Genomic DNA, 20480 nt, shown 5'->3' with positions numbered 1-20480 from the left:
TATCTCCAAATATTATTTAAACTTGTTCCATTATCATTCATATCACCTTTTGTATCAACAGAATCATAAATATTGTATTGCCCATAAAATATTGGACTTGTCCCAGTTAATTGAATGCTCTGTATTAGAAATACTTAATTTTCCTTTCTTACTTGTTTGTGTGTGTTTTTTTATAGCAAAGCCACATCAGGCTATCTGCTGAGTCCACTAAGGGAAACTGAACCCCTGATCTTAGCATTGTAAATCCATAGATTTACTGCTGTACTACCTGCGGACTTTTCTTTTTTGCATATCTTAACCCTCATGGGTAACGAATATTTTGTTTGCTTATTTTTACCTTTATTGCATGGTATTTCAAAAATATTGTAACTTTTGTATAAAACATGTTTCCATTAAACAGAAAATAACTTTTTTTTTTGAGTGGTTTGTAAGCCACATTAAAATTTTGTTTTTTTTTAATTTAGATCCTTTACCAATTTGTTTTGAATAACACAGTTATATACCAGGTTTCACTCTTCCTTTTCTTTTTGTGATATGTTTTAGGTTTCCAGGTTTGTTTCTGAATTTCTTTAAATTACTCTCATACAAACTATTTAGGAAACATAAATTAAGCTTTCTGTTTAGAGCAGCATTTGTTAAATGATTTAATTACTTACCCTCATTTTGAGCAGCACTGATATGTACATCCATCTGTGATTGTTGTTGTGAATGTGAACATGTACGTCATGAACCTGACATCAATGTACAGAGAGAAAAACGAGTGCAATCCCAAACATCTTGAAGGAAAAAGAGTAATAATAGCATAGATCTGGGGAATAGTTCCTCCCCATACTTAATCCAAACATTTTTTTTTCTTTTTGAAATTGATATTTGAAAATAAGCACCAGTCATACATAATTTACTGATGATTAACTTCCATTATTGTAATTTTAAGGAACATTTTGATCTATTATTTGTTTTGAAGGCATTTTAATGAATAAATATTTGATATCAAACAAAATATGTACAATTATTAATAATTTATTAGATCCAGTAATAGTTTTGTATATATAAAATCTGAAAGGAATTTTTTTTATTTCATATCCTCCACATGCGAAATTTTGTAAGGTTTAACAACCAAGCAGCAACCAAATACAAAGGTCATATTCAGAAGATATAATTGTTTATTTTATTTCTTTATTTACTGTTCTATAATAATTTAAATCTGACTGTAGTTTACAAAATACTTGTCTGCTAAAACAGCCAAGACAGAACACTTTGTAAAAACTGAAGGTCTGTTTTATGTTATTGGATATATAGTATTGTTAGCCAGGCATGGCTGAAAGGTCAATATAATAAAAGAAAAAAGTTTATATAAATGTATAATGTTATGAGATTTAAGCTACTTAGTCTAAACATTTATGTTTTCATTTTACAATCTGTAGCCATTCTAGAATGAGAAAAGTAGAATTTATCATTGTTTCATAATTTTGTATGGTGGTTACAAGATCAAATTGACTGAACTCATATTGAGATTCATAACTAAAAATAACAGTTAAAGTACAAAGTTTTTCTTAAGAAATATATGATAACTATCTAGATGTTGTAGTGGTTTCACATGTGAAATTGGAAAATTTTCTGATGCATAAGTGTTTTTTATCATAAAATGAAAATTACTTTGCATGTTGGATAGGCAACATACAAAAATCAAAAAGGCAAGAGAAAAATGTTGTTTAACAAATCTAAAGACTTAATAAAAAATTCTGATATCTTGCATTATGGATGCCTTATAATGTTCACTGATAAACTGCCAAGTTTTATGAACAAATATTTACTAATTTAAAAATTATAGGATGAGAAGTATAACAAACATAAAATAGTTGCAACGTTGGTCCTTGGGAGTAAGCCCATGCTGGAAGAGTTAAATCATTATTATTCACGATGGTGTTATTGCAAGCATGTAGGCTGTGTATTTCTTGTGTTTTAATAGTGGGAGTTATTCACTTTCATATACATTTGCTTGGTGTACATAAAGCTCTGTTCCTTCCGGCTATGGTGTCTCCTGAAGAATGCTGTTCAAAAGATGGAGTGCTTCACAAACCCTTATGTTTAGCCTGGAGTTCTCATGGCCACAACCATTACATAGCTTTAGTGGGAGTTAGGAAACGTGAGTAAACTAACAGTTCTGTTATGGTTACACTTGACTGTAAAACATTATCATAAAGTAATGTTTTAACATGTCTAATGTCAGTTTATTGTTTAAACATTAAAGAATAAAAGTCTATGTATTTTGTAAAGAACTGTTTGGTTTGTGAAAATATTCAAAGCATTTTCTCAAAAGATAACTGCTTTTAAAAATTAGACTTCTTACTATTATTTTTAAATAAATTTGATAAATTTTCTAAGAATGTATCTGTTGTGTCAGTTTTATAACTGTTTTTTTCTGAAATGATCCTTAATATATTTTTACATATGGATTTTTCACACCAGATGTTGAATATCATTTGAGATGAAAATTTGTTCACTGATGTTTTGTGAATAATAAAAAAGGGCATGGTTTGATTCTGAAAAGAAACTGAAATTTCTGTCAACAGGTTTTTTCACACCAATTGGTGTTTCAGATTCCATTAACAGCAACCATTAAAATAAAGATAGTAATTGAGAACAATTAATGATAATACAAGGAAAACTTAGAAAAAAATAAACAGTGATGCAATAAAAAAAAGATTTTCAGTTAGAACATATAACAGAAAACAGCTAAACATATTGCTTTGGAAACATTCAGTGGTGTGAGTAAGCCTTTCATCAGAAATGTTTGTTTTATCTGGAGTACTTATTTTTATAATTTAGAGCATCCATTGAAAAAGTGTGCTATTATCAAGTGTCTATCAAATTTGTCACAAATGAGCACCTGAAAAAAAAACTAGTTTACATGGAATAAGATGTTGCTGTATTTTTAACAGATGTCATAGAAATAAGTTGGTAATTTCTGTATATTGTGAAAGACAGTATTCTCCTTTTCTTTGAAATATCTGTGATTTATTGACTTGAGAATTAATGATATCATCATGTCCATCTCTAAGTGACTGTCCTTTGAGATGTTCATTTTAAAAGGTAGATTTTGAGTGCAAGAATTTTTAAGCATAAAATCTGTTTCTGCTTTAACTTGATTCATCAAACTTAAAACATCAAGCTGAATTGTTTTAAAGGAAGTATTGTTTCACAGGATCTCTGCCACGCTTACCAAGAAGTCTCGTCCCGAAAGTCTGGGGTGTTCCCCAAGGCTTGATTGATAAATATGTAAAATTCGATGACAATAATTGCTGTATTTTGGGAGGAGATCATACACTAGGGGACTCCTATGTCCTGAGACTGGCCAAAGCAATGGAAGAGGTGTTTTGGAAAAAATATGGGGTTCACCCAGAATTAATTACTGATGTACACCAGTATGTTTATCATCGTACAGGTAAGAGATTAAATAGTATACCATGATGAAATGTTAAGACTACATGTTTTCAAGTCATTTTTGTTATGATTTTAGCAAATATCGTATAATATTTGTAAGAAACTTTCAATAAGGAATATTTAAACAGTACTAACTTTATGAAAAGTGAAGAAATAATGATATCATGCAAATGTTTAATTCTTTTTCCCTAAAAGTTAGCAGTTAATAATCTTTTGAATAACTTTTTAATGTAAAGATTCTGAGTTTAAAAATATATTTGAACAACCAACTCTTGAAATGGTATACCACTGAAGAATATTGGAGAAGACACTGTTCAATTGCTCTGTTGTCAGGCACTATTGAAATCACTGTCTTATCAGACTGTTGCAGTCATTATGTTATAAAACAAAACCATATTAACCAGCAGTAAGACATCTTACAATCTGGACTTCTTGAGAATCACTCGGTAAACCTGCTCTTCTGTAACTTGGTGTCCATTTTTGTAGTTAGTCTTGTGGTGCTCTTACTCTTAATAAATTGTTTTTGAGCTGGAAATATTGGAGTATAACCATAATTAAGGTTTTACATATTAGTTAACCCTAACTAAAATTTATTATAATTATCAGAGAACCTAACTACTATCATTATAACTTTGGTTAACATTAAGATTTTTATGCTGTATGCTAACATAGAGGTTTATGTTCTCACAGGAATAGTAGGAGTTAAGCCACAGATGGTTGTGCAGGCAACCCAAAAATCTATACAGGAGCAGCGACTTTATCGCTGTCTGACGTGTGATGCTATTTGTGAGGTAATCGTGATGCCCGAGTGGTTGAAACCTGGAGGAACGCTATACAAAACAGCTACCCAGAATCATGGGCAACTTCAACAAGATAAGCTTTATTCTTTTCCTATGCAAGGTATGTTATCCTAAACACTTCAAACATCTACCACAGCTCTAAATGTTACCTATCCCTCAGTTTCATGTTGTGGCTTCATTAGAAACAGTAGCACCAAGAACTTCACAAACAAAATAGAGGCTTAAGTTGTTTTTAGAATATTAATATGAGAATTATCCTGAAGGTTATATTTCCAAACTTTAGATAGTTTTCTTCAACCCAACTGAGATGGATATTTTTTGATTTGTTTTGTTGATTAGGTTCAAAATTTTATGAAAGTAAGTTTGGTATCAAACTGAAGATTATATACAATGTTGTTATTATACATTAGTTAATTTTTTAATATGAAAGTAAATATTTTTTTAAAAATTCTGAATATTGAATTTTTGTGTCACGTGGTATGATAATGTAGCATTAATTCAGAGAAGGTGTTTGTGATGTCAGTGCACAAAATCTGTAGTTTCTTATGGATTAGGAATTTAAATTATCAATGTTGGTAAGCTGGATTATAGAATAAGAACCTCTTTTCTTTTTTTTAAGAATGTTGAATGAATTAGACACAGTGGCTCTCTATTTTTAAGAAATGTTGAAGTACATCTTTATCTATTATGTATGAATAGCTAATCAAAAGCTCAAAATGTTTCACATGTTTGTTTGTTTTTTTTGAGCCTCTGCAAAGTATTCATGCATGAAACCCTTTCTTTTTATGGTATATTCCAAGTGGTATGGTTGGACATTGTGAGCTCATATTTGCCCAACTACAGCTCAGCGTCTAAACCTGACAATTTATAGAGGAATTTTATGGTATTGATATAATAATTTATGATTTTTTTTGTTATTTAAAAATGCATGTATGAAACATAAGTGAAAATATTTTGTTTTACATTCTCCATGTACAAAGTCTGATAAGGCTTAGCAAATTATAACAAGCTACAAACAGGTACTAAGTTCATAACTAAAAGAGATAATTGTTTGCAGTACTTCTTAATTTACTGTTCTATGTTATAAGAAAATTAACTGAAATTTAAGAACTTATTTGTAAATAGTAGTAATATAAGATGTATTACAACCAAAATGTGATTGCATTTTACGAAATACTGGTTCACTAGAACAAAGCCAAGTCAGGTCACTTTGCCACAGCATTGGAACTTCTTTAATGTTAGTCAGGCGTACGTGAAAGATTAATGAAATAAATATAATAAACATGTATAATGTTAAGAGATTTAAGCCATTAAGACTAAACATTTGTGGTTTCATGTAATAATTTATAGTTATTCCAGAATGAAAACACAGTAACTAATATCTGTTTCCTTATTGTCGTGATGGTTATTAGGTTTGTGAAATGGACCAAATGCATATAGAGATACAGTAGTGAAAATAACATAAGATACAAAGTTTTTTTCCTAAAAAATCATTTGGTAATTATCTGAAGGACATTATAAAGTTACAGAGGTTTTATGTGTGAAATTGAAAATTTTCTGATGCATAAAAGAATTTTTAATCTTAAAACCAAAAATGCATGGGCAAAAAGTACCTAAAAACTGTTAGTATTTAAAAAACCTGATACTTTGTCTATGAATGCCTTGTAATGTTTACTGATAATCAGCAAAATTCCATGAAGATACACATACATTTTAAAAGGTTACAGCATAACTAGTTTATGATTACTTTGAGGAATTCAGGCTGGGTGGAATTGACCCATCTATAGTAGAAATAGTAGGTTAAAAAATTATAATATTATATTAATACGTTGTATTTAGCATTCTTATTTCATCAGTGATCATTTAATATATGTGTAGTATCCTTTTTGTGAGACCTAAAGAGTATAAATGGGAAATGCATGTAATATTCCTATTACTTATGAAATCATTAGCTGGAAATGGTTCAGAAATACTAAAATTGTGCACTGTTCCATCTTTGTTAGTTTTGCTACTCAGTCTACCAACAACAAAGTTATCACATACAACTTGTACCTTAATTGTTTCTGATGTAAGTTGTGGGAACAGTTGTAGTACAAGTTTTCAGTGTTTATTGTTTTTATATTTCCTTCTTGTTATTTTCTTAATGTGACAAGAGTGTAGTTTTAAAAATAGAAAACCTTACTCATACAGAAGAGAAGTTGTGAGCTAATACTAACATTTGAATATCTCACTCTTTTCTTTGTCAGTATTTTAAGTCAAGAAGCTGTCTGTATTGGAGCTAACATCATCATGCACATGATGTGAGTTTTTGAAACATTCTTTATTGACCTAAAAGCTTATTAAGTTTTTTTTCTCTAAAGGTGTGATTTGCCGATATGATGTGAGCAGAGATGAACTGATCCCAGATTTCAGCAGGGAAGCTTTAGAGAAGTGTACTTGGTGTCAAGGGTGAGTACAATTATTGTTGAGTAGAGAGTTATAACCTTATTCAGTAATAATAAATTAGCTCAAATAATCCTCATCTAGCTTTGCATGAAATTAACAAAAAAACAAACACACAGTAATAAATTATAACTTTACTATGGCAAGTGTGTTTCTTGTTCAGTAATGAAGTATAGCGTTACAAGGGTGAGTGTGATTCTTGTTTAGTAATAAATTATAACGTTAGGAGGGTGAGTGTGATTGTTGTTCAGTAATAAATTATAACCTTACGAGTGTGATTCTTGTTCAGTAATAAACTGTAACCTTACTATGACAAGTGTGTTTATTGTTCAGTAAAAACAACAATGAATCTATTATAATCTTACTTTTCCCAGATTTCAGCATGGAATCACTGATTTATTAAAATCGGTAATTTTTGTATTGTGGTGTCTGAGTGGAAAACAGACGAATGACAGGTTTCGTAGTTAAAATGTACTTCTTATCTCTAAATGAAGTAATTATCTTTTTCTTTTCAAAACTAGTTTACTTTTCTTTAATGGAAGAAAGACAAACGTTTTGTTTGAAATTCTAATTTCCCGTCTCGGTTCAAGTTTCTTCTTTGAAAGCTGGATTGTTTCTCTCTCTGCTGTTGAAGTGCCACTGAATGACTTCATTATTTCACAGGTAACATTTTGTATCGCTTTAATGATTTTTGTAGGACTCAGATGCGACTGGTTAATGGAGATGGAGCAGCTCGTTACAGGAATGGTGACAGAACAAAGACTCGCTCCAAGTCATCTTTATGTAACTGTGGATTTAAACATTACTGGGATGGAAAGGAATATGATAATATTCCACTTGAGTAAGTGTTGATGTTAATTACAGGTGTACACTTCCAAAGGGAGTAATTCAGAAATCTTTAAGTATAAGAGTTTGAAATAATGTTAATTCTTTGATCAGTTCTCTTTTTTTTGAAAATGTGTTGATTTTACACAAAATTAAATACATTTTTGGTGTTTATTATCCTTTACAGATTGCCAGTGGTGTTAGAATGGAATAATAAGGTTGTTCGTGATACGGTGCTGTGGTTTCAGAATGAGAGTGACTTGTCTCTCAACAGTAATGTCTATGATGTGGCTTCTGCTGCTGTTCAGAAATATTTTCCAGGTATAATTTTTAGCTTACATGGGGCAAAACAATAATCTAATTTCTTGGAAATATTGAAATACCTATCTAATGTCAAGATGCTGTTAAACAAAAATGTCTTACTCCACTTTAATTGTTAACTCAAAAAAGGAAGCTAATGGTGAAGATCTTCCAGATTTTCTTAAGAATAGATGAAATTAGCACTAAAGCTAAAGATCTGAGAAACAGTCTTAAAATCTCTTTCATTGTATTTGGATGAAGAAGCTGGACCTAAAGAATTTGATGCATTTTAATATTTTTTGCTTTTACAAATTACTTAGGAAGAATGACAGGGGAAACAAAAATTATATGTGATACTGATGTAGATGCAATAATTTTGTATTTGCCAATTTCTATTTTATTCCCTCTGCAAGGAGCATTTGGAAGTGAACGTCTTTTGCAACGAGTGGTGGACCAGATTTTAGAGCAGACTAAAGATCAAACTAAAGATCAAGGAAAAGGACCACCTGTAGATGGAGCCACTTGTCACATGACTGAAACAGCTCAGAAGCTAATTATAGGTGGCGCTGGTGTATGTATTGCTAAAACTTTTCTTAATAAATGTAAAAAAAAAGGTTGCACAAATTAATCTTTAAAAAAATTACGAAGTTTTCAGGTTTTTAAGACCTGTTATAGTATGTTTATTCCTATGGTTTAAGTCCTTTGAATTCTTTCATTGTTGTAACTAATCTTTGTTCTAACTTTCGAATAAAATATGGAAATATTTTTGAATCATGTAATATATCTTTGGGTTTGTTTGTTTTTTAAATGTGGAAGCTTTACTCTTTTTTTTTATCTTGTTGGCAAAATGTAAGCATTAACCTTTATGTATATTATAGATTGGAAGCAATTGTTGAGATCTTTCCTTTGTCTGATTGTGTATCTCAGGTCTTATGATGTTGTATCTCTGGATTACTGTCTGCTTAAACTTTCATGAAAAAAAAAATGTTTGTTTTGACATGTCTTTGTTTTATTTTTAAAGATTTTACACAAAGAAGAGCTTGGTGTGAGCAAAACAGAACAAGGAATCCAGCAACAAATTGCAGAGAAAATTTCTAAACATCAGCAAAAATTTACTGACAAAGTAAAATCTAAAAGAGGAGCCTTGAAATGGGATCGGACAGCTGTAAGTCAAGCCACTATTTTGTGTTTCTTACTTACCCATAGCTTCTGAAATAACTTGTATGTAGATAAGATGGGAAAACAATTTTGGATCAGTTTCACTTGTGGTAGTATTTCCAATATGGTACTTACCCCCCTCTCTCAAGATTAGCTATTTTTGTTTAAAGCTGCCCTCTGTGTGCAAGTGTTTTCTTTACCCATGCTACAAACCTTCCACTGTTCCCCTTTAGAAATTATTATGTTCCAAAATGTGTCTTATGTAAGTCATTATGAGCCACATCTTAACCAATAGCACAATGATATGCTCATGTGATTGTCTCTACTGAATTTTCACTTCTCATTTGCAGCAGAGTTCAGACATTCTCCTTTTGTGCCTAGGGCTTCCAGTGTGACAATTTGTTTGTATTCCACATGAAGTGGTTACTTTTTTATCTTAGTTTCTTTCAATCTACAGATGCACGTGCTAATATTGATCACTTCATTTTTGTTGCTATATATCTGCACTTGAATTTTGTGGATCTTTCTTATGCAATGAATTCCAAAGTTCACGTTACCACTTCAGGAATCACACCAGAGATTAGCATTTTATTACAGACCTCAGGTATGGGTGACCCGACTGTGGATCTATTGGCTTTTATAAATTAAAAATTCAATCTTCTGTGGGTTAACCTTTTTATCCCCAGCCATTGCTAAGGCTCCCCCTGAGTGGGTTGAACCAGTACAGAATTAGGATGATTTTGATTGTCTTATCCTGTCTCAAGAGTTTGCCATTCTTTCCCATTAACAGCATGAGGAATCATCTAGGCCTAATCCCATCTTTACAGATTTTGTCTCTCAGATTTGTGATGTTTTATCCAGTTCCCCAGTTTTTTATTCATCTCAACTTTCTTTATCGTATGAATGAACTTTCCAACTATTTTTCCAACTATCAGCAAATCCATGCTGATCTGTTTGTCTTGCAGTAAAATGAGGGTAGCAGCATGCTACATTCCCTGAGGACTTCTGATCAGTTTGCTGTTTGTTATTGTTGTGCAAACTATCCATATTTTAATTAACAGTTGTTAATTTCCTTGTTACTATTATGGGTCAGTTTCAAAATCAAATGATAGTCTTATCCATGCCCATTATTCTTGCCTATGTCTTACCCTGCCCACCCTCTTACAGTATCTTTCTTTTATGCATCTCCTACAGTATATCCTGACAGCACATCCGTCTTGCCCTTAGCTTTGGTTTGTCCACCTCAGGGTAATTTATCAATTTGAGTCCCTCCCCTTCAGAATGGTCTCAGCATCTTGTGTTTTTTGTCAAATAGTCTGAGTTTTTGCACATAATCTCCATGCTCTGGGGCTGTGATTTTATTATTTCTTGGAGAACTGGCTCATTTCAAGCAAGAATCAGCCACTCATACTTATCAGTTCCTTTCTGTGATGGTTTAGATGGGCTGGTTGATGAAATTGGAGAAGTCATTCCTTCAACCCATTCAATATCAGGTCCATTTGGGGGTCTTTTTCGACACAGATATCAGTCTTGCATTGCCTACTCCTTTACATCTTTGTTCAAAAGAACTTTTAGTTCACCATGCCATCTTGGCTCAGTCTTTTGCTGCTCAAGGTTCTATCACTCTTTGAGAATGTGGTTCTCCATGACTGCCCTAGTTCCTCTCGGTTGTGTCCGTGTGAATGTCTACTCTCTGTACCCTTTCTTGAGACATCAATGCAAATCTAACTAGAAAGTTTTTATTTTTATTTTCTTTCTTTTGGGGCCCTTTATCTACTTTTTATCCCATGGATCTTGCTCAGTTGTGAGTGTTGTCTCACTAGACATTTTTTTAAATCTGCACTGTCAAGCCATGTCAACTCATGTTTTATTTTCCATGGCTTTTCATGCTTACTGTCAAGATGGGGTGTTCCACAAAAGCACTTGATGGTTAATAACCTTATGATATTTTGCAGTATAAATATGCCTGCCCTGGACCGTAACACACAGGGACTATATGAGTAAAGCAGAAGGGGATTGCTGTCCATCCCTGCCATACTTGAAATGAATAGCTTGGTATGTTCTTCTTTTGAACATAACAAGTGGAGTATGGTAGTCCTTACCACTTTCCAGTTCCAAGTCATTAGAGAGGTTGACCATTGAGGTGCCTCCTGAATGGGTCCCACAGAAAGATGTCTTGAGAGTAAGGCTGTAGTGTTCTGCTGGTGTAGATGAGACATGGCCTCAAGAGGAGTTGAGCTGTCACTTTTCTGGATGACATGGCCACCTGATACTATTTACATTACCACTGGAGCTGAGCCATCAAAGTTGCAGATCACCTTGTGATTGGGTGTCCTCATCCTACCCTTTAGTAGATGTTTGTACCCTATGAGGAAGTTTTGGATTAGAGTGAATCAGTCACCAAAAGTCCTCACACAAGCTTAAGTTGTCTATGAAGAAGAAAGACAAGGATAAAATCATACAATCCCACATGCCATTGCTGTGATCCAAAACACAAATACATAGGATTGTTACAATTCTATCCTTCATTCTCTTCTTATGGGGATGTTATTGCCTTTGGATGATCCTGGCCTGTGCCATGGTTGGGAGAGTTGGATTCATGGGATAGACATCCTTTAAATTCCTGGAATGAGAATTGACATGATCCTCATGTTATACCCAGGAATTGATGAGGGTCTTAATCTTCAATTCTTGAATTTGAGGTGAAGTTGGTAGGATCCTCATCCTATCTTTGTGTGGATGTTGGTAACCTGCAAAGATGTTTTGGGTGTAGTTGAATTATCAAGTATGGTCTGCCACACCCTAACCACTCTACACCCAGGGTGCATTCTTGTTTACCATTTTTTCTCTTGTGGAACTGAGTGACCTTCCAAATTCTTTCCCACTCGGATGTTCTCCTTTTAATTTTCACTCTTATACCTTACACATTACACAGATAAGCGAAGAGTATTCCTGGTTCAGGAGTTATGCGGTTGGTTCCCCTTTTCTGATCTTTCGATTGATATATCTCACTTTCAGTAGTATCCTTTGGATGCTTTTGAGGATATTTATTTTCTTCTATTTCACTAGTCTTTCTGTCCCTTCTTCTCAGTGTGGGATTCTAGCTAATCTTGTTAAAAATGGTAAGTATTGTATCAGAAGTTATAATTTTCCTATACAGAAAATGTATTTCCAGTAGGTATGTACCTCATCTTACACTTCCCATTTTTCCTCACATTTCTCTGGTGCTAACATCTGCCAAACATTGAAGTGATAATTTGGTAGAGGAATGTAGAGAGAGTCACGTGAGTGCATCTGCTACTATTGGTCAAGATGTGATGCATGATGATTTACTTGATGGACATGTTGGAACATAGTAATTCCAACAGGAGGGAGTAGAAGGATTGTGACATGCGTAAGGAGGGCAAAGCTGAACAAGAATGGCTAATCTTTTTTCAGGAGACAAGAACCTATTGGAAATACATTTTCAGTGTAGGAAAATTATAACTTTTACTTCATTTGTTCACTAGTAGTTTAGTGAAAGTAACAGTATAATACACAATTGCACTCATTTCAGTAAACTGGTCACTATATAGCTTCAGAATAATTCTAATATGTGAATTCCTTTTTTTCTGCACCAGAATCTCAATGGTTGTTCCTGACATGGTACAGTGTTTAATAAACCATATGGTAAATCGAAGGACCCATAGTTCTTATTCTATTGTTTCAAAGTCACATTCCACAATTTGGAGCTGTTAGTGTGTTATAAAGACAGCAAAATCCCAGTATTTGAGTTAGAGTGTGTCCATAGAGTTGGAAGTAGATGCTATTAAATACGTGTCATCCTTCTAGTCTACTCATTCGAAGTGAAGGACAGCTATGTGATGATATCATTTATGTACAATCAAAATGGAATACAAGCTGTTTAATCATCTCTCTTTCCAATAATTAATCAGAAGATCTACTTGTAGAAGGACTGTTCACAAAAAGTTGTATAACTGTCAGTTTTTTCTGTCACTAGATTTTCTGTTTACTGTTATTAATAGCTGTGAAATCACCTCATTTTTCTTTATCATAAGTTCTACTTGTAGAAGCATTGCTCTAGGATATTAGCAACAGGCTGTGTAATTTCTTCTCTTCTAAAGTAGTGTCTCAGCCACAAGCTTTTTTTCTTTTAATTCTTCTAAATTTCATAGGAAGAAATATGTTTTGATTAGTTTGTTTTCCATTTAGAGTCCACCTAGTCAGAGTTCTTCATCATCTAGTCCTACTGCCTCTCCTACTGAGAGGACCTCAAGAGAAACAAGGTCAGAAACTACATCCCCAAGTGGCTCACCATCAAAAGGAAGTTTTGTGAGAGTGGTCACATCTGATGGAAAACAAGTAACAAGAAAATCCTCCTAATTTGGTTAAAGGAAATGTATCCATATGGACTTCTTTGAGTGGTTACACCATTCACTTTGGTTGTACTTAAAGTTAAAGAAATGTTAAACTGATGTTCCTATAATATGAGATCATAACATCCGACACAGAGTAGTGTGTATACATAGTGACTCTTAGGAATGTACTATTACAGTTTCTTCATCCGGCATACAGTTTACATACCTTGAGGCTATAATACTACTAAATAAAAAAACCTACATCAGTAACATAACTCATAGGTGTAGGATAATGTCTGTTTTATTATGCATTTGTAATGTCAGATATCACTTTAATGGCTGTCACTTTACAATGTTTCTAGGCACGAATGCAACTCAGGCCTGAGGGTATCACTTTTATTCAACTTCAGACCTGGATTCAGGAAAAATTTGGTGTCGAACCTGCTCAGCAGCGGCTAAAGTGGGGGTTCCCACTGAGGGAGTTAAAACCTCCATGCGAAGAGCGGAAGAACAGCTTGTTGCCTCTGGCTCATGGAGACAAGGTCACAGTTGAAGTTCAGCCCATTATAATTTCAGGTAAGAATTATTATTATGTGGTAAATAAGAAACTTGCTTCTGTTTCAGGTGTTAATTACTGTTGTCTGGGGAGTGAGGATTCCTGTCCTGTGTCAAGTTGGAGATGTTTTTATATGTTACTACAGCCATTTCAGTTTGGAGTTATCCTCTTTCACTACAACTATTTTAACTTGTTTTTATTTCATTCTTCTGTATTCATGTTCATGAAAATATTGAATTAGTTTTTGTATCAACTTTTCCAAGAAATTATAATTTTTGAACATTTTTCATAGCTCATTCATTACTAGTTTGTGAATACTTGTCACAACTTGTTTGTGTATCAGTCCAAGAATACTCTCCATAAGTTGTTCATATATTCGTGTTATTATTTAGTAGAAGGGTAACTGTTGTAGAATTTACTTTTATTTGTCTCTTGCTAACGTGAGGTAAAAATTAGCATCAGTTAACTACTAACTGATAAATGTTGAAGATATAGATTGAATGTTTTAATTCTGTTTTGTCCTAACTTCTTCCATACTCTATTCATAAGAACCTCAAGAAATAACAGACCAAGAAGGAACACTGGCAGTAGCAGGACCATCTCTCAATTCATCATCTCTGGGCAGTGAAGTTTCCAAGTTTGACATGCTTAAACAAGGTTAGATCATTTTTAAGTTGAACATATGTAACTGATTTATAACTAGAGTGTTATATTCGCTATCAAGAACTGAACCATGGATGTATGTATTTACCAAGTTTCTCACACGAAGCATCCCCTGCAATACTGAAATATTGGAAAGTAGGAAAAATGTTACAGAATTGCTGGCTGATCATACAAAGTACACCATGTGCCCAAATATAATGCACACCCCATTTTGAAAGGTTAAATTGAAGAGAATTTGTTTTGTACACATTAGTTGTACAAAATGTATTTAATAGCTTTTAAATAGAGGAGACAACTATTAATGTATTGAACATTTTTGGAAATCTTTCATTGAAATTTGGTTTACAAGTCAGTTTTAAACAATTTTTTGAAAAGTATATAAGTGGTAATACATTAAACTAATCATTCATTTTCACATAAATCTTTGTAACTGCTAGAACTGTTGCTGTGATCAGATTTGCTTCCTTGAACCTTCACTGCATCCTCTTCTAATTCCCACATCATGTCATCATCTGTTGCATTAAGTATGTAACATCTTTGAAATCTTTAATGATATTTAAATGAAGCTTCTAGTATAATACCTAACAAAAGTTACCATGCTTAACTGTAATGTACAGTCAAGTTTTTGAGGGGTGTATTAGGAGGAAAAAAGTGTGCATTATATTCAGGAAAATATGATATTTTACTCAGGTTCTTTAATCTTTGAATTCAGACAATGAACTCTAGAAAGAATACAGATGTGGTTATACCTTGGACTTGTAAATTAATACATGAAGTAAAATTTTTGCATTTTGGAATACTGATTTTAAATTTAAAGTAATTACATAAACACACTATCAGTTTAGAGACAATTGTAAGTTGAATTTGAGGTAATTCTTAAAATTAAAAATTTAAATTTCTTCTTTAATTTTGAAGCATATTTCCCTGTATGCAGCAAAATACGATAACCATTTCCACACAAGTTTCTTCACTTATTTAGAATTTTTATGAACAACTGTTTTGTGAATCTATCTCCTTGAGTTTAGTATCAAACTTACGTTATAATTCAAATTTTTGTATTATACATTTTTAATTTCTTAAAAGTAACTTAAAAACTTCTGTTTGTGTTAGTCACATCGTAAGTTGAATGCAGCACTGGATCAAGTTAGGTGTTTGTAATGTAAAACTACAAAGTCTATGTTTTTGTTGAATTAGAAACTCAAGTTATCAATATTGACAAGCTAGAATATAAAACAAAAAATATTTATCTTTTCTATTTGCTGACCTATCAGTATAGTTAGTGAACCAAAAACAGTGGTTCCTCTTCACCTCTTTCTATTTTTGGAAACAGTCCCTTATTTACATCTACTTCTGTATGTGACATGAATAACCAATCAGAAACTCAGAATGTCCTTTCAGCAATTTTCTCAGCCATTTTCAAATATAATGATATCATCTCTGTTTTGAAACAAACATTTGAACTGATGAGTTGAGTCTTTAGTTCCTTTGTGATGTCATATTTTTTTTATTCAAATACAGATTAGTTATTAAACTTGATAAATTATAATGGAATTCTATGATATCAGTGAAGTAATTTATGATTTTTTGGTTATTCATATGTGTAGATAAAACCTAAAAGAACACTGTTTCTTATCCTCCACATGTGAAATTTGATAAGGCTTAGCAAGTTGTGACAAGCCACAAATAAATGTAAAATTTATAACTGGAAGAGATAGTTGTTTGCTCTACCTCTTAATTTACTGTTCTATATCTTAATAAAAATAAGTTTAATAACCTTTTTGTAAATATTAATAATCTGTATATATATATAATTTATGATAATTGAAATGTGACTGTATTTTACAAAATACTAGTCCACTAAAACACAGCAAAGATACGTCATTTTGTGTAAACTAAAGCTCAGTTTTATATTATTGGATACTGTAACATGAGTGCATGTGCACCTTGTCATTGTAACTTCTGTATTATTAGCCAGGTATGGCTGAAAGGTCAATATGATAAATGTATAATGTTATGAGATTTGAGCTACTTAGTCTAAACATTTGTGTTTTCATTTTATAATCTGTAATCATTCTAGAATGAAAAAAGTATAATTTATATTCATTTCTTAATTTTATGTGGTGGTTACAAGATCGATCAAATTGACTGAACCCATATAGATATGTGTTGGTGAAAATAATATAAAATACAAATTTTTTTCTTAAGAAATGTTTGACCCCTCGGTGTGGATTCCTATATGTGGTGAGGGACCTCCCAGAGAAGGTTCTGTTCTGTCTGGTTACCTTCTCTGAGATCTAAACATCCACCCACTTGTTTGCCATGTGTGGCAACCCGTGAAGGGCAGGAGAGGATCCTGGTGGTTGAGGGGTCCAACTCTAACACACCACTTTGGCCTTGAATTCCTGTAGACGGGCTACCTTTGGGTGGCCCCCCTTGGGTCAATCAGCTGGTTCACTTGGGCTGGAGTCAACCGAGTACCAGTGTTGGAAGTTCTCAATGGGTGTTGTGGGCATTGTGCCTGATGCTGGTGTTTGGGTATAGTGCTCACGAAACCCTGGCATTGCTGCATTGTCCTTGCATGACATTGTAGTGCATCCCCTTGTAGGGCTCCATGGTGGGTGGGGTCAGTGAGTACCGAAATTTTTTTTTCTTATGGATCCTCCACCAAAACATTTAAATAAAATAGTGAAAAAACAGTCAATAGGTAAGCGACCACGTCTTGAAGACTCTGAGCAGCAATCTTCAACATCTGTAACACACGTACCTCATTTTCTTATATTACATTCTCTTTCAGAAACTCCTTTAGGGCAATTGTCCCCCCTTTTTTATTCAGAAGGGACTAGAGGGTCTTGCTGGCTCTCCAAAGTCAGTAAAGAAGCTTCGATCTGGAGACATATTAGTTGAAACATCCACAACCCACCACAGTGAACTCCTCTTGAATTCAAAGGCAATTGGGGATATACCTATTGAGGTTACACCCCATGCTACCTTGAATTCATCACGAGGAGTTATTGTTGAGATGGATTTGAAGAATGTCTCCGAGTCAGAGATTCTCGCTGGTCTCTCCACTCAAGGAGTTTCTGCAGTGAGGCGCATCTCCACTCGCAAAAATGGAGTTACACTGCCAACAAATACTCTCGTTTTGACATTTACATCATCACGTGCACCTGCCACCATCAAGGCAGGTTATCTAATTTGCAGGGTATGGCCATACATTCCAAACCCTTTCCGACGTTTCCAATGTCAGAGGTTCGGCCACTGAAAGACATCATGTCATGGTTCCCTGACATGTGCTCGTTGTGGTGGCAAGGACCATGATGCCTATGAATGTGACATGGACCCACATTGAGTCAACTGCAATGGTTCTCACCCTTCCTACTTTCGTTCTTGCCCAAAATGGTTGGAGGTAAAAGAGGTGCAGCGTTTAAAAACGACTCATAACATTAGTTATCCTGAGGCTCGAAATTGCTGCCCGCCACCCATCTCGGACATATGCTGCTGCACTGTTCCACAACTACAGTGGGAGTGCAGACAGATCTCTCTGTGCCTCCAAGAGAATCGTTTTCAAAACAAATGAAAAGCCTTTTGACCTCCATGGTTAAAAAGGTTGATGAATCGACTTCCACACCCATCTCTGTTCCTCCCATACATTCCAATAAACCTCAAGATCCACATCCTTCAGTTTCAGATACAGGCATTTCTTCTGATACATCTTTTTCTCCCACCCCAAGAAGCAAAACAATCATTCGTTCACGTCCTCAGTCACTGGAATCCCCTTCCAATAACAAAGACCTGCCCGATCGACCCAGGGCAGAATACATGGAGGTTGATAGACCTCCTCCGACTAAGGACAGTAAGGAAAAAAGACGTGGTCATAAACAGATGGGTTCTCCAGCCACTTCGCCTACTCGTCATTAAAAATGGCCACCTTGATACAATGGAACTGTCGAGGTTTACGTTCTAATCTGGATGATATCAAAACACTGATTGCTTCCTACCATCCTGTATGTGTTTCCTTACAAGAAACATTTCTAAAACCTGCTGATACAGTCACCATTCGGCAGTTTTCTCTGTACAGAAATGACAGACTGTGTGATGGACGAGTACATGAAGGGGTGGCACTATTGGTTGATCAGCATGTGCCCACCCTGTCTTTGTCACTCAACACACCCTTGGAGGCCGTAGTCATCCGTGTTTCCTTGGGTCATTCCATCACTGTTTGTTCTCTCTACCTGTCCCCTGGAGAGACATATGATCAATCAGACCTTGATGCTCTCGTTGAACAGTTGCCGTCTCCCTTTCTACTCCTGGGGGACTTTAATGGACATCATCCCCTCTGGAGAAGTGCTGTTATTGATGGGAGGGATCGCTCTGTAGAGCGTATGCTCTCTGATCACAATCTTTCTCTTTTCAATGTTGGTTCTTCCACTTATTTTCATGCACCTAGTCAGTCCTTTACCACTATTGATCTCTTAGTTTGCTCCTCTTCATTATTCTCCCATTTTTCATGGAGAGTTGACAATAATCCACTAGGCAGTGATCATTTTCCTATACTTTTGAGAGACTGGCCATGGTCGATGCCATCCTACCCACATGCCCAAGTGGAAGCTGGATCAGGCAGACTGGTCCACTTTCACTGCTCTCGCAGAACTTGATCCTGCCATCATGAATCAGCCATCAATAGACGACTGTGTGGAAGCAGTAACTGGCTGTATTATACAAGCAGCTGCTCAGTGTATTCCTAAAACCTAGACACGTTTTCCACGATATCCTCCTCCGTGGTGGAATCCTGCTTGCCACTTAGCATGGAAGGCTCAAAAACGAGCCTGAGATACTTTACGTAGATATCCAACACTTTCAAACCACGTCGCTTTCCAACGGGCATGTGCACATGCCAGGTGGGTAAGACGCCAAAGCCAGAAGGAATCTTGGATTAAGTTCACAACTAGCATATGTTCTACCATCAGTTCCAAGGTCATATGGGACAGGATTCGAAAGGTCAGTGGGCAAAACAATTCTGTCCCCTTCTCGATCTTACTCTCTGATGGTCAGGAGGTAGTTGATGTCTGGAGCATCGCTGATACTCTAGGTGAAAGCTTTTGCCGGGTATCTAGCACTTCTGCTTGTTCCTCCACCTTCTTGGCCATCAAGACTTGGGCAGAGCGTTCACCTCTTTCCTTTCTAACTGACTGTATCTTTGACTATAATTGTCCCTTTACACTGGTGGAACTGAAAATGGCCCTTCATCGGTCTGGCAGTACATCTGTTGGACCTGATGATGTACACTATGACATGCTGCACCATCTATCTACTGCTTCTCTTGATGACCTTCTAATTGTCTTTAACCAGATCTGGCAGAAGAATGTTTTTCCTGATGCCTGGTGCCAGGCTATTATTTTACCTTTCTCTAAGCCAGGGAAAGATCCCAAGATTCCTTCAAACTACCGTCCAATTGCTTAGATGAGCTGTCTCTGTAAGACCTTAGAAAGGATGGTTAATGCTCGTCTTGTTTGGTTCCTCGAATCAAACAACCTCCTCTCGCCCACCCAGTGTGAGTTCCGACGACAGCACTCCAACATGGACCACCTAATTCGACTTGAAACATCAATCAGAGAAGACTTTCTCAAATGCCAACATCTTGTATCAATATTCTTTGACATTGAGAAGGCTTATGACATAACATGGAGGTATGGCGTTTTGTGAGACCTCCATATATATGGGTTATGTGGCCATTTACCCATGTTTATTAAAAATTTTTAATAGACAGAAGATTCCAAGTTCGTCTGGGTTCGACATTTTCCCATTCTTTTGTACAGGAACTTGGAGTCCCTCAGGGCTGTGTTTTGAGTGTTACACTTTTCAGTATAAAGATAAATGCCATCACTGAACAACTCACTCTCACGATTGTGAATGGGCTGTATGTCGATGACTTTC

The 20480-nt window shown here is 34.8% G+C and overlaps 1 protein-coding gene across 2 annotated transcripts in view; it reads left to right on the top strand.

The window, feature by feature from the left end:
* LOC143236675 (deubiquitinating protein VCPIP1-like) overlaps window positions 1-20480 on the top strand; it is a 38518-nt gene that overhangs the window by 6618 nt on the left and 11420 nt on the right. For both annotated transcript variants that reach the window (XM_076475075.1, XM_076475077.1), the window contains exons 4-14: window positions 2015-2146; window positions 3206-3445; window positions 4135-4344; window positions 6605-6692; window positions 7384-7527; window positions 7699-7832; window positions 8225-8382; window positions 8833-8976; window positions 13182-13331; window positions 13690-13903; window positions 14433-14540. In XM_076475075.1, the coding sequence (XP_076331190.1) occupies window positions 2015-2146; window positions 3206-3445; window positions 4135-4344; window positions 6605-6692; window positions 7384-7527; window positions 7699-7832; window positions 8225-8382; window positions 8833-8976; window positions 13182-13331; window positions 13690-13903; window positions 14433-14540 (1722 nt within the window). The remainder of the gene's footprint in view (window positions 1-2014; window positions 2147-3205; window positions 3446-4134; window positions 4345-6604; window positions 6693-7383; window positions 7528-7698; window positions 7833-8224; window positions 8383-8832; window positions 8977-13181; window positions 13332-13689; window positions 13904-14432; window positions 14541-20480) is intronic.

Source organism: Tachypleus tridentatus, chromosome 13, assembly GCF_004210375.1.
Source record: "Tachypleus tridentatus isolate NWPU-2018 chromosome 13, ASM421037v1, whole genome shotgun sequence".
Classification (NCBI taxonomy): domain Eukaryota; kingdom Metazoa; phylum Arthropoda; class Merostomata; order Xiphosura; family Limulidae; genus Tachypleus; species Tachypleus tridentatus.
This window is presented reverse-complemented; position numbering and strand designations above follow the sequence as displayed.